This window comes from Apteryx mantelli, chromosome 22, assembly GCF_036417845.1.
Source record: "Apteryx mantelli isolate bAptMan1 chromosome 22, bAptMan1.hap1, whole genome shotgun sequence".
Taxonomy (NCBI): domain Eukaryota; kingdom Metazoa; phylum Chordata; class Aves; order Apterygiformes; family Apterygidae; genus Apteryx; species Apteryx mantelli.
The window spans coordinates 12,166,476-12,182,480 of record NC_089999.1 but is presented as its reverse complement, the minus strand read 5'-3'; the positions used below and the strand labels follow the sequence as shown (position 1 = coordinate 12,182,480).

General features: G+C 34.7%; 1 protein-coding gene across 14 annotated transcripts in view; it reads left to right on the top strand.

The window, feature by feature from the left end:
* Positions 1-16,005, top strand: part of BCAS3 (BCAS3 microtubule associated cell migration factor) — a 385,407-nt gene that overhangs the window by 147,484 nt on the left and 221,918 nt on the right. For 12 of the 14 annotated variants that reach the window (XR_010886230.1, XR_010886231.1, XM_067309864.1 and 9 more), the window contains exons 17-20: positions 3,229-3,273; positions 10,777-10,901; positions 11,529-11,694; positions 12,863-12,963. Coding sequence is in view for 12 of the 14 variants with exons in the window: in XM_067309864.1 (XP_067165965.1) it covers positions 3,229-3,273; positions 10,777-10,901; positions 11,529-11,694; positions 12,863-12,963 (437 nt within the window). In the remaining 2 variants the exon portion in view is untranslated. The remainder of the gene's footprint in view (positions 1-3,228; positions 3,274-10,776; positions 10,902-11,528; positions 11,695-12,862; positions 12,964-16,005) is intronic. The other 2 variants (XM_067309862.1, XM_067309860.1) reach the window with 1 other exon arrangement.

Sequence of the window (16,005 nt, the reverse complement as noted above, 5' to 3'; positions counted from 1 at the left end):
GTCTTGTCAAAACAGACACCTCCCACCCCCAATGCACCTTAGAAGAACAGGAGCAAGTCTTGGTTTTTCCACCTGAAAGACAGTGAGTTTTTAAATGTAAAACTCTATCCATTCTTCACTCCATTCTCCATTTTTTTTGTCCCCCATAAGGAAATGGAAAAGGAGGTAAAATCTCTGTTGAATCAGGATGAGATTTTATCATTTTAGTGTTTCTCACTGCTTGTATTAAACGTACTGAAAATCACTGATGCCCATTTGATACATTTTGACACAGAAGAGCTTGATTTATCACAGGTTCTATTACTGAGGCAAGCAAAAATAGGAGAGCAAAGTCTTGATGTTGTGATCAAATTACGTAGGTAGCAGTAATGAAAAAAGAGAAAAAAATAAAACTAAAGCTAAATAATTCAGAAAAATAGGTCAATTCACTTGCATGTTGAAGCCAGATATTCTCTTTTAGACACATTTCTCAAACATGTTTGTTATTATCTTAAACTTCTGTGCTAAATTCTGGTAATAAAGCAACTACCGTAATGATTTATAATTGGTAAGAAATACAGCAGTTTGCACTGCAGTAATCACTGCAGTGATTTTCAGATGTCTTTTTTTATGAAAGGATTCTCACTTTAGATCGCAACATGATAGCAGTGAGGGTTAGGGTAAGTGGATATTGCACACTTTATTAGGAGCTTAAATAGTTGCATGTTTTTATTAAGCATGCTAACAAAATTAAAGAACGTAACAGTTTTGAATTTGATAAAACTTGAGATCAGATAACAAATTAAGTAAAAATATATATATTCTCGTGGAATTTTGAATCGTATATCATCTTCATTTAATCATTTTCCTTTGTGATTCCCTACTGGCTTGTGGAGAACCTCAGTGAGTTTTTTGCCTTGGCATTGCTGTGTTACTGTCACCGAATATAGCCATCTGGTGCTATCTTTTCAAGGCTGGGTTATCTTGTATATTGTCTTTTTTTTTTTTTTTAAATTAGCATACCATCCATATTACATAAAGGAATTAGTAGAAAATAATTGTGGATAAAGATCACAAAAAAAAATTGTAATTTTAAAAGAAATTGGATCTACTGAGCGTAAAGAAAATGCTAAGCTTTCTCTCACACTTATGGCTTTTTATTAAGAATACACTTAGTCTTTTGAAATGTAATTGCATGTTCTTGGTGATACAGGAATTTGAATCTATGCCTAAAAAAACCCAAACGCCCTCCTTTTTAGAATGAATCCATCTCAGTCATTTTGCAATTTGAAAGAGAAAATTTGTTAATTTAGAAATATAATCATGTCAACAGATTATGTTGTGCCAAAAAATACTGTTATCTTCTAAAATATTCTAATCTTAAATAAGCGTCGTTTGCCTGCTTTTTGCAGACAGAGAAACTGAGGCAGAGAGAAACAAATTATTTGCCAAATATCCAGGATCATAATTTAGAACTTGTTGGCTGCCAGCCAGATTAGACCGCTAGTTGATGACACTTCAAATTAATTCTAGGTAGCTTCTAGCTTTTAGATTATATTGACTATGGATTATGCAAAATATTAACAATTTTTCATTTAATATTTACAAGGTGCAGTATGGCTTTGCTAATCTTCTGTTGAACCATTCGGATGGCCTTTGACTCAGGGACTGCATGTATTGACTGTATAAGAGATCCATTCATAAAATTTGGGTCTTATCACTATTCAAGTATGATATATTATGTCTAGAAAAGCAGCCAGTTCCACCCTAAGAGCGCTCTCTCTCCCAGAGTGGGAACCAAATATTTATTTAAATAAAACAATTAAAGGTTAGTCTGTTTACATAGAGTCTGAAAGACTTTTAATTTAGTTTTTGATGTATATTGCTAATAAGGGGAAAAAAAACAGGATTTTTTTTCCTGCAATATGGTATTCTTTACTGGATTTTTAATTCTTCAGATCTAGAAGAATACATGGCTTAATTTTTGTGCCTTCACCTAAATGTTCTTTTAAGAGCATGTCTGTACTGATTGATGTTGTGCTCATGTCAGATTTAGTTCACAGAATTAGTTTTTATCACGCTGGTAGATTCTTAATTGCGTAGGCATATGACTGCGTGCTTTATACGTCTCTCTACAGTAGGCCTTCCCTTTTACTTGCTTGCCTGGAAGTATTTCACTTCTGTTTCAAGTAGCCAGAATTTATCCCTGAGTCAGAGTATAAAAAGAATAATGACACACTGGCATTTACAAAATCAATTATTCAGCAATTTTGTGGATAATGTTGCATCCCAAATGAGAATTAAAGAAGCCTTGAGCATGTGAGTAGCTCTAAATTTCAGATTTTATGCAAGTGTGAATATAGCTGTGGCTTTTTCAAGGGTGATGTAAACAACAAAGGAAAAAATCTATGAAAAATGCACTGAAATTACTGCTGTATGATACCTCTCTAAAAGTTGTACACTGTGCAAAATACTTGAACAAAAAAAATTCATGCCGTGGATAAACTGAGTGGCCCAAAACATTAAGCCTAAATCAGCATTTAACATCAAATGCATTTGAAATAAGTCATGGTTCTCTTTCCCATGTTCCGTGCTAGCTTGTAAGTGGGGGAAAAAGAATTCTATGTCATACAGTTGCTAAAGCTTTTTAATTTAATAGTGTATTTTTATCTTGGAAAAGGCCTGGGGAACTCTCCCTAAAAGACACTGCTTGTGCCTGTAGCCCTTCTTGCTTAGGACTTTTAAAACTCTCACAGTCAGACCTTCAGTGTTTCATGGAAAACACCCACTTATTTGTTGCTGTTGATGGTAATTTACTTTGTGTGTTAATTTTGACTTTAATGTCTGTTTAAGGCTCTTGACTGCTTTTGCCGCAGAATTGTCAGCAGATTGCAGGAAGGAGAAATAAACTGTGTCTAACCTGAAAATATAACGTCAAAACCTGCTTGCGACTGACGCGTTACTTTTGCCACAGCAGTTAGTGCATGAGGAGCCTGCCCTGTAAACGCGTGCTTCTGGGCTGCGCTGCTGCTTTGTCAGTGGGACTGTTCACGTGAGCGGTTGTTACGTCTGTGAGCGTCAGCATGCTTGTGACATTGGAGTTCTACATCTCTTTCAGGGCACCATAAACAGTTATAAAAATTATTTTGTTTACCTTTTGCATATATCTTAATAGCATGATATACAGTGTACTTCTTGATAATTGAGTTTTCATCTAATTTTTTGTGCATTTTTCCCCTTTACGTGAAGACCTTACCTGTTTGGAGCAGGATGTTTTTCTATAAAAGCTCCATGGTGAGTTCCTAGTTCAATCCCAGCATGCCTATAATTCATTTGCAATACTCACTGAAAATAACTGTGTTAAGACTTTTTAATTTTTTTTGTTTGTTTACTGCATGGCTGATCCATAGGTGGAAGCACTGCATAATTTCACTTTTAAACTATGGATGTGTATTCACCATCAAGCATTGTGAAACCAATGTATTCACTTCTTTCTTTCTTTCTTTCTTTCTTTCTTTTTGTCTTTGAGAGGGCATATAATTTGCAAGTAAAGAGAAACTGAAAAAATGAAATTATTTCCCAGTAGGCAAAAATGAATGCAATCTTTCCAAACAGGTCTCTCTTTTTTTTATATATAGCTTCCCTTATTGTAGCAGCTGAGCACTAAGTTGCTTACAGACAGAAAACATGATGACCTCTTGATAATAAAGCAGATAGCAATGAATAGACAGTAAAGTAAAATAACCACTACCAAAAAAAAAGGCTTACCATGCTTAAAAAAAAAAAAAAAAGTTCCTCTAAAATCAGGATATTCTAAATAATAAAATCTGTTGGTTTGAATATGTAAAATTGCGGCCTATCACAAAAATACAGACAGAATAACGACAATCTTACCAAGTTTCTCTGTGTTGGAGCTTGGTTTAATATTCATACAGTGCTACGTAATCTCCTAGTCACCTTTTTATAATAAGGTGATGGTTAGGTGGTTAAAGATTAAGGCAAGAAGAATGTCAGAAGTTTGAAAATTTTAGAACTTTTTTAAAAAGTTTTAGATACTTTTAGCTAGGAGTTTGGATGGTTTTAAGTTTAGCTGAGGATCTGTATCAGCTATATCTGTGAATCTGTGTATGTGGTTCCTGGGTCTACTAATAGGAGTTTGTTCCACATATATCACCCCCTTATGTCTATATCAAAATTCTTTCTCCAGCAGAAAGAGCTTCTTAAGAGCTTCATTAAAATACTGAATTCTTAAGAGAATGGAAGAGGATAGTTAATGAAGAATTAAGAGCTATACCAAACACAAGAAAAGCAAAGGCTCTAAATGTAACACTGAAGGAAAGAAGGTGAAATTTCCTTATTCCTAGAGAATCATTATTACATGACTATTACATTAGAATGAACTAATAACACAAAGTTCTGTGAATAAAATACAGTATTTTTTTGTATGTGGTTCCTGACGTAGTCTTCCTAAGAACCACTTGTAAATAAAGTTTACAAGGCACAGAAAGGAAAGTTTGCAATGCGGATTGTCATAGCAAACGCATGTGTCGGTAGCCCCCTTCACAAAGCAGGCTCCCAGCGTTTCAGCAGACACACAGAGACACTTGTCAACCAGAAATGATTTTAGTTTGAAGCAAGATTAAAAGGCCTAGATTAAAGAGAGGAATATATGAAATAGACTCAAAAATCGTTGCCTGTCTTTCCCAAGACTCTTTTGTGGTTTGTTTAGTGCCAGTGCTAGTTCAGAAATATGGTCTCTACTAGCCTACAGAGAAATTGGGATTAAATATACGCTTTGGGCAGGGGAAGAAGTCATGTTGTTTCCATTAAAGTCTTAATGAGACCTAAAATTATGTAAACAAAATGAATGGAGATTTGACAGCTTACTGCCTGTTGAATAAAAAACCCTACATATTTTTTTTCTTATTTTTCTTATTTTTCTTCTTTGTTTTATTCATGATATAGCAACTGGAAACATGTCTTTTTTTCTTGTTTTAGGCACAACAGTAATTTATGTATTTTGAGAAAGTATGCTTTTTTTGGTATTTTATTAATGTAATGACAAATTTCTTGCAATATTTTTCTCCTGATGCTTTTGTTGCCACTTATTTAGGCTACCTTCAAAACCCAAGTACCTTTCCATTTCAGCAGTTTTAGTTATTGATCAGCATAGGTGCTTTTATTTTTATGAATCTGATGTATTTGAAGCCTATTCATTGGTACTATAAAACTGAATAGAAACTGCAGAGAATGCGAGTCATGCTATTTTTATAAATTTGAATTTGTAAACCAGTTCTATCATATCATGTATATGTAATTTATCTATTTGCTTAACTAGAAGATTTTAATCAAGTGTAACAAAGCTTTAAAAAAAAAAAAAGTTGTGACACTTGTTTGACTTTGTGAACTTAAAGACAGATTTAAGAGCAAACAGTATTTTATAAGACACACAGATCTTTGAGGAACACTCCAAAGCTGTACTGTGTAGCTGTCATCATATAGTTGACTATGGTTTTCAAAATATTTTAATAGTATTAATCCTTATTCATTTTCTTCAATAAAGTGAACTAAAAATGTGATAAAATAATTAAAATTAGTATCACTTATTATGATATGTAAAATAACACAATATATTTTCAGAGGTTATGACAGAATTTGTGCCGTTCTTAATCCTTTCTTGTTTCACTGTAAATGTGAAAACACTTGCATGCTACTGCTGAGTCTCTTAATTTTTTTAATATCTGCCAAATTAACTTTTTTTTTGGTTTGTTCCTATCTGTTTTAGGCCATTTCAGTAGAAAATGCTTATCTAATTTTTCTTTGGACATGTATACATCTATATCTTTAAGAATGTTGTCACTAAGTCAGGCTGTGATTCAGGAGTGTGTTAATACGTAGGATAGCACTTTGGCAAGGTCTCTTCCAAATACAGACCCAAGTTTCTTAAGGAAGCATAAATATTTATTATATAGTTTTTATGTTCCTTGTATAGACAATTACTTTATCTTAAAAAAAAAAAAAAAGTCTGACATGTTGATTTTAGAGTTTTACTAGAAGTTTTGAGACATTGTTCTTTCCTACTGGTAACTTTGTCTTGTGCTTTGAACACTGAACCAGGGATTGAGAGCTCTCAAACTCTGTTATCCAAATGTTGCCATTAAATTGTAGTATTTTTATGTGCCTAAGTGTTCCTGCATTTAAAATGGGAATAATATTCTAAAATGAATTTAGAGAGTTTAATGACTAGCAGCAACATGTATTTCCTCAAAGATCTTGGCATTCAACTGGACCTTGGTATTAATTTGACTTTTAATAGGAGTTTTTGTCATTGTCTTCAACTGGGGTAGGTGAACGTCAGCTGTTTGCAACTGCAGTTATGCTTAAATGGTCTTCAGTTCAGGCACAGCTCTCATTAAATATGAGGCAGAACAGGGCCTGTGTCACTGAAAGGTCTTTTTTATGGCTATTGTACTCCTACAGCTCATCTCTAGGAAGGAGTTGCAGCCACGTCTCTGCGGAAAGCATCGACCCCCTCCTCAATCCCCACCCCTTGTGCTGCGGCCACAGGCTCCGGAGGGATTTATGTGGCAGAGGCAAGAGGGCGTGCATGGTCTCCGCTTCTCTCTTCCTCCACGCGCTTTTTTATCCATTCTTCCCACAGCAGAGCTTGCGGTGAAAATCAAACCCCTCAGGATGTATATTCCAGTTCCTTGGGCCCTGCCCATGCCGGGCTTCCAGCAGAGGAGCTGCAGAGCAATGGGAGAACAGCGGAAGTGGCTGGTGGCAGTGGGTTGCCCTTGCCTTTCAGAGATCCGTGAGCCTCCACTTTTATGGGCAAGATTTGTTCAGGTGATAGAGGAAGAAATCCTTTCTGGCCGCCCTGAAGTGAAACAAGCAGAAAAGAATCTCTGCTGTAGGGAGGCTTCCGAAAAATTAGCTGTTTTTTTGGTTTTATTTTTCTTCCCTGCTGCTATAGGTTTCTGCCAAGATACAATTGTGACCAAAATGCTGCTGTGTCTTTTTGCAGTGGTGGTTTAGTTACATAGTTGGGTAGACCCAGACGTGAAAAAGTACACCCTGGCTTTTTATCTTCCCCATGTCTTAAATATAGTGCCATTTTTTCTCAGTGTGGAAGACAGAAAATATAAGGGTGAATATTTTGGTCCCATGTTAACGCAGATTTCCCCATCCAGATGCCCTTCTTCCTGCATCATAACCACTTTCAGTAAAAATACGGCCTAATATTCTGAAAGTCAGTATATTGTAAAGAGTCATTTAAATTAACTGTTTTTAGGAGTGAGGCAAAATGTGCCTAATTTCAGTCCTTGGAATAATTTATGAAGTGCTGACAGGCTAAGAGCAAGTAAAGAGCAGAAGTTCACAGTAGAAACAAGTCATTCACCACCTACCTTCATCATTATTGTTTTGTTATCAATTATAAAGCTGAGAGGGTGTTTGCATCTGTATAATAATTAGGATTTATAGTTTCCAAGTTGTTAAAATATCACATTGATGTGAAAATGTATTTTTCTAATGGCATTACTGTTACTGAAAATAACTGGGCTTTTGGGGTCTACTGAAAGAAATTTGATTTGGAATGTATTGATGAAAACTTGAGGATAAAGTAAAATGATGGTAAAATGAAAGATTCCTTAGTTACAAAAGTTTTCAGTATGGACTTGTTGACATCACTACAGTTTTTTCAGAAATATGTCTAAACCAATATGATGCACTAGTACTTGTTCTTTTTTTTAGCAGAACTAAGTTTAACCACATGAGTAATCATGTTTTACAAGGTCTGCTCTTTCTGTCTACAAAACATCATTCTTAAATGGAAAATGTTTTGGCACTGAAACCAACACTTAAATGCATGCCTTGAAAGATGTACGTTTTAAAGACATGGTGTAAATAGAATGTAGCTTAGACCATTTTCTCTAAGGCTGTTTGTGTGTGTATTTTGACAAACGTAGATCTTTGGGACTAAGAGCATGGAGAACCCTGTAAAGATTTCATACCTTATTGTTAGGGGACCAATTTCACTTCTGCTTAAGTGCTTAAAGAAGCTATTGAAGTCAGTTACATCTCTCAAAATTTATTCTAGTTTGTAACTGAGGCCAGAATATGTTCCCAGATGTATTTTTCTCATTTTAAGTTATTTTAGTAATCTCACATTGTATTGTATAAATGTTCAGAATATGTGAATCATAGATTATTCTCTTCACAAGTGTCTTATAAGAGAAAATGAATATAGCTGAATCATATCTGTACTTATTGTTTGTATTGATTGAGGGGTAGCATTGTCTTTTTGGATAATATTGTTCTATATTAAATACAATCATTTATTGATTGAAGTATAGATCAGTAAGTAACAGGACTCTAGTGCATACATGTACATTTTCATTTCTGTAGGAATACTGGTCATATATAATGTATGAATATATTTGGAAGGTGAGAACTAAAAATAGTTATTGATACGTTGTTTGTTACAGAACTGGCTAAAAATACTGTTTCTGTGACAGATGAGTATTTCAAAGTGAAATAAATCTATACTGAATTTTTCTGAGCTGCTAAAGTACTTAATATATTAATATCAATTTAAATATTCTAATATAGTTGTGAAGTGCCACTGGAAACAAGGTAATATATTTATAGTTGGCAACTTTTTGGAACACAGATTTTTGACCAAGTAATTTGCAATGGTAGTTGTAACAGTTGGATATTGGGTGCTTTGTGATGCTTCAATACCAGAGTTACTGACTAAATTATATTTGCTCTTTTGTGGCGTTCTAGTTTCTCATGTATGTACGAGAGCTTCAGGACTGATCTAAATCTGCTAAAATCTGTCTCAATCTTTCCATTGACTCTGGTCAATGTAATGGAATTTCTTTTGCAAGGCCTTTTTGTAAATGAAACCTGTGACCGCTGGCTTGCTATGTGTGTGATTAATGGCAAGTCGCTTAGTCCTGCTGTGCCTCAGTGGGTCCATCTGTAAAAGCAGCAGAGTAGTGTCTCACGAGGTGTTAGAAGCTCTATAACAATTTCTGTAAAGTCCTTGCAGAAACCTTTCTGCAAATACGGTGTGAATGCAAACAATCAGTCTTTTCTCCCGTTTTCGTAAGTGTATGTTACAAAAAGTATTTGCTTTAGGTTGAGTTCAGGTTGAAGGCAATTTTCAGTGTTTCAGGTTGCATGACAGTAATCATGGTGACTGTGTTTTTAATGACGTTCATGTTTTCCCCATGTCATTTACTGTATCTAGGTGTTGGAAAGAAATTAAGTGTTTGAAATCAGTGTCAATTTTGCCATATATTTCAATGAGATCAGGATTGAGCTTTAGAGGACCAAGACATAGGTCTCTGGGCAGCCCAGGTGCAGAAGTTTCAGAGGAGCCTAGCTCATACAATAATTTTTGTTTAACTTGCTTTTCTTATGTTATTTTTACATTATGTTGATTCATAATTTGTTCTCACTTTAATATCCCTGTAGGTTCATTCAGTTGAGCCACTTAACTGCGTACAAGTAACTTGTAATTAACAAAAAAAGAGTAGTATGAATTAAGTGCAAATATAATTATGCATAGTGTTTGAATTGCTGACAGCTATTTTTAAATATTTCTCTGCCCCTTCAGTTCATGATAATATATTTGCACACACACGCACACACACATATATGCAAGCGCTCACACACTTATTTGTTAGGATTGAAGAGCATTACTTAAAAACAAATAATATAACATGACAATATAATCACAGGATGATATACTGTGGAACAAGAAATTAATAGACGAAAAAAGCAAAGGAGGGTGAGGTAGCAAGTGAAGCAGTGAAACTGGATAAAGAAGGAGATTAAATAATCAGTTGAAAAAACTGAAATGTGGAGAAGGAGGAATCCTGGGTGAACCTCTCAAACATCTTTTCTACTAAGCAAAGGATGAAATCTTGGTTTAATGAATTGAAAAAATGGACAATGCTCTGAAAATTATTTTGAATTTATATAAAATAGAATATGTCAGAGTTTTATTATCCTTAGATTCCTGTATATAGTTTTGCTTTTGAGTGATTGATTTCACCTATTACAAGCTATTTGAAGCCTTGTTTTTAAGAAAAAGAAGAAGAAAATTAAAGCAACAAATGATGTTTCCATTAAACATAATTATAAACCCCTATACCTGCTACATGCACATTGTGGTGTTTCAGAAGAGAATGTTTGTTAATCTAATTTTATATGATAAAATTACTGATTTGTTTTAACATAACACATGTGTCTATGCTTTGTTTCCATTTCCTTGTATCCTCTGCATGTTGTTTCCTTACCCTTTTGCCCGTGTTGCATATATCTTAGTAGTTTCAGTGACATCAGCACTGTGCCAGGTTATAACTGATCAGCAGTCCATGTTAGATGTATTCGTAGGTATCTTTAAAAATGCAAGAAAATGGCAACCAACTAGAATGACTGACCCAGAATCTGGATTTTCATTCTCAAAGGACTTAAGATGAATACAAATGTCTGTATTCACTTTGTAAGTTGTTTGTATTGAATGCAGATGTTAAATATGGGGTCTTTCAAACAGTCAGAAAAATTCTGCATTATTAGACAGTACTCCTCTTAAAGTTAATGCGTTCAATGGTCAAGGGGAATTTGGGACCTATTATCGAGAAACTCCAAGTGTCTATAAACCCTACTAAATCTTTTGGGAACTAACCCTTCTGAATTAATATCTTAGAATGACTTTTAAGCAAGGGGCATCTTAATTTTTGAGAATTAACTGTCATAATTTTATTTTGTTCTTTCTTGAAGCAAAACCAAGCCAGCTCCACAAATTTCGCCCAGTAAATCTGTGGGAGGAGAGTTCTGTGTCGCTGCAGTCTTTGGATCATCAAGATCCTGGTTTGCAAACAATCCTGGTCTGAAAAGAGAAAAAGGTTTGTATACTACAAAAATAGAATTGGATTTAAATTTAAGTTCTCTATTTTTTGCCTCATTTTGTGGTGATTTGTGAGCAGATGGTGCATATTTATTTTGTTCCTTAAACTCAGCGACAATGGAGATTTTTTGGGAATGTGCAGTTGCGGTGCTTTAGGTTTAAAAAAAAAAAAAAAAGACAATTTACAAGAAATTTAAATTAGCTGAATGAGCCATTGATCTTTTATGTTACAATGACAGAAAAGAAACTTTCTGGTGGCTCAATGCAAAGATAACATGTGAAATTTCCCAGAAAAAGCAGTGCTGTAAGGGTGAAACACTTTTACTGCAGTGACTGTATAGACATACCTTTAGCAATGTGTAACTACCCAAACGCACTTTGAGAAACTCTGTTCTACCTACTTGTACATGTGGTATTTATATTTTTGTAAACAAGGTGAAAATTAATTGTGATTTGTACACTTTTCTCTTTGTCCAGCCCTTCCCTTCTTTTAATTCACATTTTTAATGACAAGCGTATAAAGGCAAGAGACTTAAAAGAATTAGGTATCTACTGTTGCTGTAAATACTTTTTTTGTGATTCTGATCTGCTGTTAATAAGATTTTCTCTTTCTTCTTGCAAATAGATCAATCAAAACAGTTTGTAGTGGAATCATTGTATATTATCAGTTGTTATGGTAGCCTGGTGGAACACGTATTGGAACCACGTCCACTCAGCACTGCTCCCAAGATTAGTGATGACACGCCCTTGGAAATGGCGACGTGCCCAAGAGCCAGCTGGACTTTGGTTAGGTAGCTCATTCCCTTACTTTTTCTTCTCTTTATTCTTGTCCAGAAAACTATCATGAGCTTTTCTTGGAAGGGGAAGAATGAACTGCATCATGATTTTCAGCCGTGTTTTTATGCTCTACAGAGTCCTACGATTTTCCATTGAAAGAGAGGACTCCTCATAGCAAATTTAAGACTAAGTTTTCGTGTAGTTCTGTTAGTGCTTAAGTGTCTAAATGGAGCTAACCATTTAAATACTTTTGTAGACCTGGATCTACATGAACATGTTTTAGATCAGTAGAGAGCCTTATCAACTAATGATTTTAAATGATCAGGTTGTAATTTAGTTCTTTATATAAAGAGAAACAATTATTTTAATAGTGTTAAAATACAGAATTCTGCCACAAGACACACATGAGGCTTCCAAGATAAAGCATTGCATCAGGCAAGTTATCCTGGAAGTAGCTGAAGGTAGCATTTCTCAAGATAGTTGCAGAAATTATTCCTGACATGTGGAAGAAAGTAAACAAAAATTGATGAGAAACTGTTGTCAGTGCTTTTGACATTTTAAAATATTTTTCTATCGATTTTTCTTGGCTCCTATATTCCTTAGTGCTGCTCATTGCTGGACTATATTGATCAATACTTGATTTACCAAGCTATTTAGGAATGGCCCACCCTAATTAAAATTACAACACAGACTTCTAGACCATTATTGTTGAAATGAGTAGGTTGTAGTGGAATTGAAAATTCTAATTGGATCAATAGTCCATAACTTTACACAGCTTTATTTTCACAGTTTATAAATGCTCAATTGACTTTACAGTATCGAAGCAATGCTAGTTAACAGAAGAAAAAGTTCCCTGGGTTCTGTTGTGTCTTAATATTAAATAATGTTAGCATGACATACGATGGTCCTAAACATATTTACTAAGTTAATCTAAACTGCCTTCATCATTTTTTGTGCAATATATACTGCAGTCATCAAAGGAGTTTTGTCTTTTCTTCACAATCTGTGCGAAGTGGTCATGCTGTTCAACTGTCTGTGGTATATTTCAGTGTTTGAACAAGCTAATTTAAATAATTGCAAACATTTTGTGAGCTAGTATAGATAATTACATGTGATGACAGAAACACTGATTTACATTCTTTGCATTAGCCTAAATATTAATAGTCTTGTGTTTTACCTCAGAACTCCTCAGTGGAATGAGCTCCAACCACCATTTAATGCAAACCATCCACTGCTCCTGGCTGCAGATGCAGTACAGTACTACCAGTATCTTCTCGCTGGCTGTAAGTAGCTTAGAACTCTTTGTCTTGTCATATGTACAAATTTTAAGCTAGGAATGTGACTTTCTGAAACAGTTTTTCAACATGCATTATTGGAACAAGACAGCAGCCGTTGTCCAGGAGAATTTCTAAAAATTTGTTATGAATGTGCTAGCAAGGCAGAGTTTTTGTGCAAGACATCAATGAAATGCGACAAAGATTTAGAGACAACTTACCATGAAAGATGCAATAGGTTAATTTTAGAAATGTAGCAGTGTATTGGGATAGGTAAAATATTTCCATGGCTTTCCATTATAAATTTCCACACTGATAAAAAGTAGCCATTTATAACTCAGCTATAAAATTTTGCTACAGGTTAAAATACATCTTAAAAAGCTGAGGTTCAATACAGAATTTTTTTTAATGAAAATATGTGGTTAAGTTTACATGACAAAAGTCCAGAAAAGGATAATAGCTTTTTTCTTTTTCTCTGGATAATTTTATAGGATGTGGAATTTTGGTGATCAGGTTTATCATACAGTTTACTAGCTTTGAATCTTCCATCTTTTAAAATTCTAAACTTTTCTTGATGTTTCTTGGCAACCGAGCCAACTGCAAGTTGTTTTACATGTTAAAAAATGTATGCATCTTTATGCGAAATAAATGCATATGCCATTATACCGATACCATGGACATATGGAACAATCTATAAGTATGTTCAGAAAGTTTATAATGCATATTAATATTCAGGTTTTTTTAATAATGCACCAAAATACATTGTATTAAAATACAGTAAACTATAGTAAAAGGGACATCATCTGGACAGTGTAGGGTACCTCCTGAATGCTAACTTATGTTGAGTAAATGCATGTTATATAATATAACTCATCCTTAATTGTGAATGCTTTGTTTTCTTTCCAGCCATGCAATAACCATTATTTACTGGAGAAGGCGAGGAGTTAGGAAAGGGAAGTGGTGTATGTACTGAAAAAGTGGGGAAGCAGTAGGCACATCTACAATGGCAGAAGCTTAGAACTGAGAGCATCTGTGCACCAGGAGTTTGTCAGGAACATACATTTATTTCAATACAAATTCCCCCTCAGAACAGGGATTCATGTAATCAACTATATTCTTAATGGTAGAGTAACAGGTACCGTTTCTTTTTGATCGGAATCAAAGCAGTAAATGAGGCATCATATACCCCAAAAAGCGAGCGTTTGGCAGGCCTTGCAAGTGTGACCCATTACATGTGCTAAAGTCTTCAGGGTTTCTTCACCTCGTTTCTTCTCTTGCTTTTAGCCATTTCCTCTCATGAATTTGATACTTAGTGACAACTGAGTGCATCTGCATTTTCCCACTCCCCTGGAATTCCTGATTGCTGGGCTAGTTTCAGCCAGAATCTCAAGCAGCTGCTTCCCTCCGGAACCTTGGCATCATTTCCAGGGATGTCTGCCCACCTGCTTCGTTCTGTGCGCTATCCAGCCGCATCATTTCAGGGAGCCAATGTGTATTGCATTGTGTATGCAGAAACATTTTATATACATACATACATACATACTTATATACCTTTATGTATATTTATATACACACATGTGCGTGCACACACACACATATATATATATTCTTTTTGTTTTGATCATTCAGAAAGGAGATGGCTATTAATAGTAAAGAGCAAGTCTTTTTTGTTTTTATCTAAGGTGTAGTCAAGATCAAAGTGATAAAGTCATGTTAAAGTTTCACAAGGGAACAACTCTTGGCATACGTAAAGGTACTCATGGGAAAACTAGACCCTGTGCTCAGTTGTCAGTGCAGCTAACGCCAGCACGTTCTGTGACTGAGGCATTTGAAATGCAGAAAGTGGACATCTGGGCCAAAAGACAATATGTCTGAATGGGACTGGTAAAAGCAGCATTGGCGCCAGATTAGATCTGTTGCTTTTACCTGTCCATCTGTTGCATGCTCTCAGAGCTGAAAATGTTGTGGAAGCCTACAAGGTTAGACAACCTCTGTAATTTTTTTGGCTGAGAAAATACTCACAAGGCTAAAAATCCACTTACCGTTTATTCCTTACTTTTAACTATATCTGCTGTATTGAGTATTTGTTCATATGCATGATTGACATATTTAATTCTGATCATTCAAATATAAGCCACCTGTGAATTTCTTTTTCTGTAATTGTTCACACTTACAAGTAAAAATAGAATTGTGATTATGGGGTCTTCATTTGTTTTATTTCAATATGTGGGTGGAATGACATTGTCCCTGAAAATACTTGGGAGATTGTAATATGAAAACAATGCTGTCATTGGATATGGAGGGAAATGGCTTGTCTTGCCAAAAGGAGTGGGAAAGGAAGAGTGCTAACGCATGATCCACAAAGAAAATAAATATGGTACAGACTGATAGGTGCAATTTTCTATTTGAATGAGAATGTTCTTTCATAAACAGATTTGTTCATTGCAACAACTTTAAAATGTTTTTTTACTTGCAAATATAGTACCATTTAATTACAGTTTCTGGATTATTAGTGTGCAGAAGGACAATGCTAGTTCTAAACTGAGTGTAAGCAGAATTGAAGTGCTGTCTAGATTCTGTGCTTCATTAGTTAGGATAAATTTCACCCTAGTCAAGAAAATAAAATCTTAATTTAGGCTGAGGCTTTCTTTTGCAGTGTTGGAAATCTTTACGTTAAATTCTTGCTGGAGAAATCTAGAGTTTTTTACTAATTGCTGCAGCTTTTTTATAGGTGAAAACTAAAAAAAAAAAAAAAAAGTGTGGTGTATAATGTGATATTTCCTTAACATAGAGAGTAAACAGGTTAATCCAGTATTTTGTAGCCAATTCCTCCCAGTATATTGTCTTTTACTGTGGGTATCATTGGATTATCTAGTTGCAATGATGAAAATAAATGTGTTTTAAATTAGTACTGCTTTCTCAAGTACAGGAAACCTTTTTGCTATCCGAAGAAATAAACTGAAAAATTCATAGTAAGGAACAAATGCTAATGAACGCAGAACATAAATACGAGGTCTTTACAAACAATGAGGCTTGATTTACTCTGTTTTA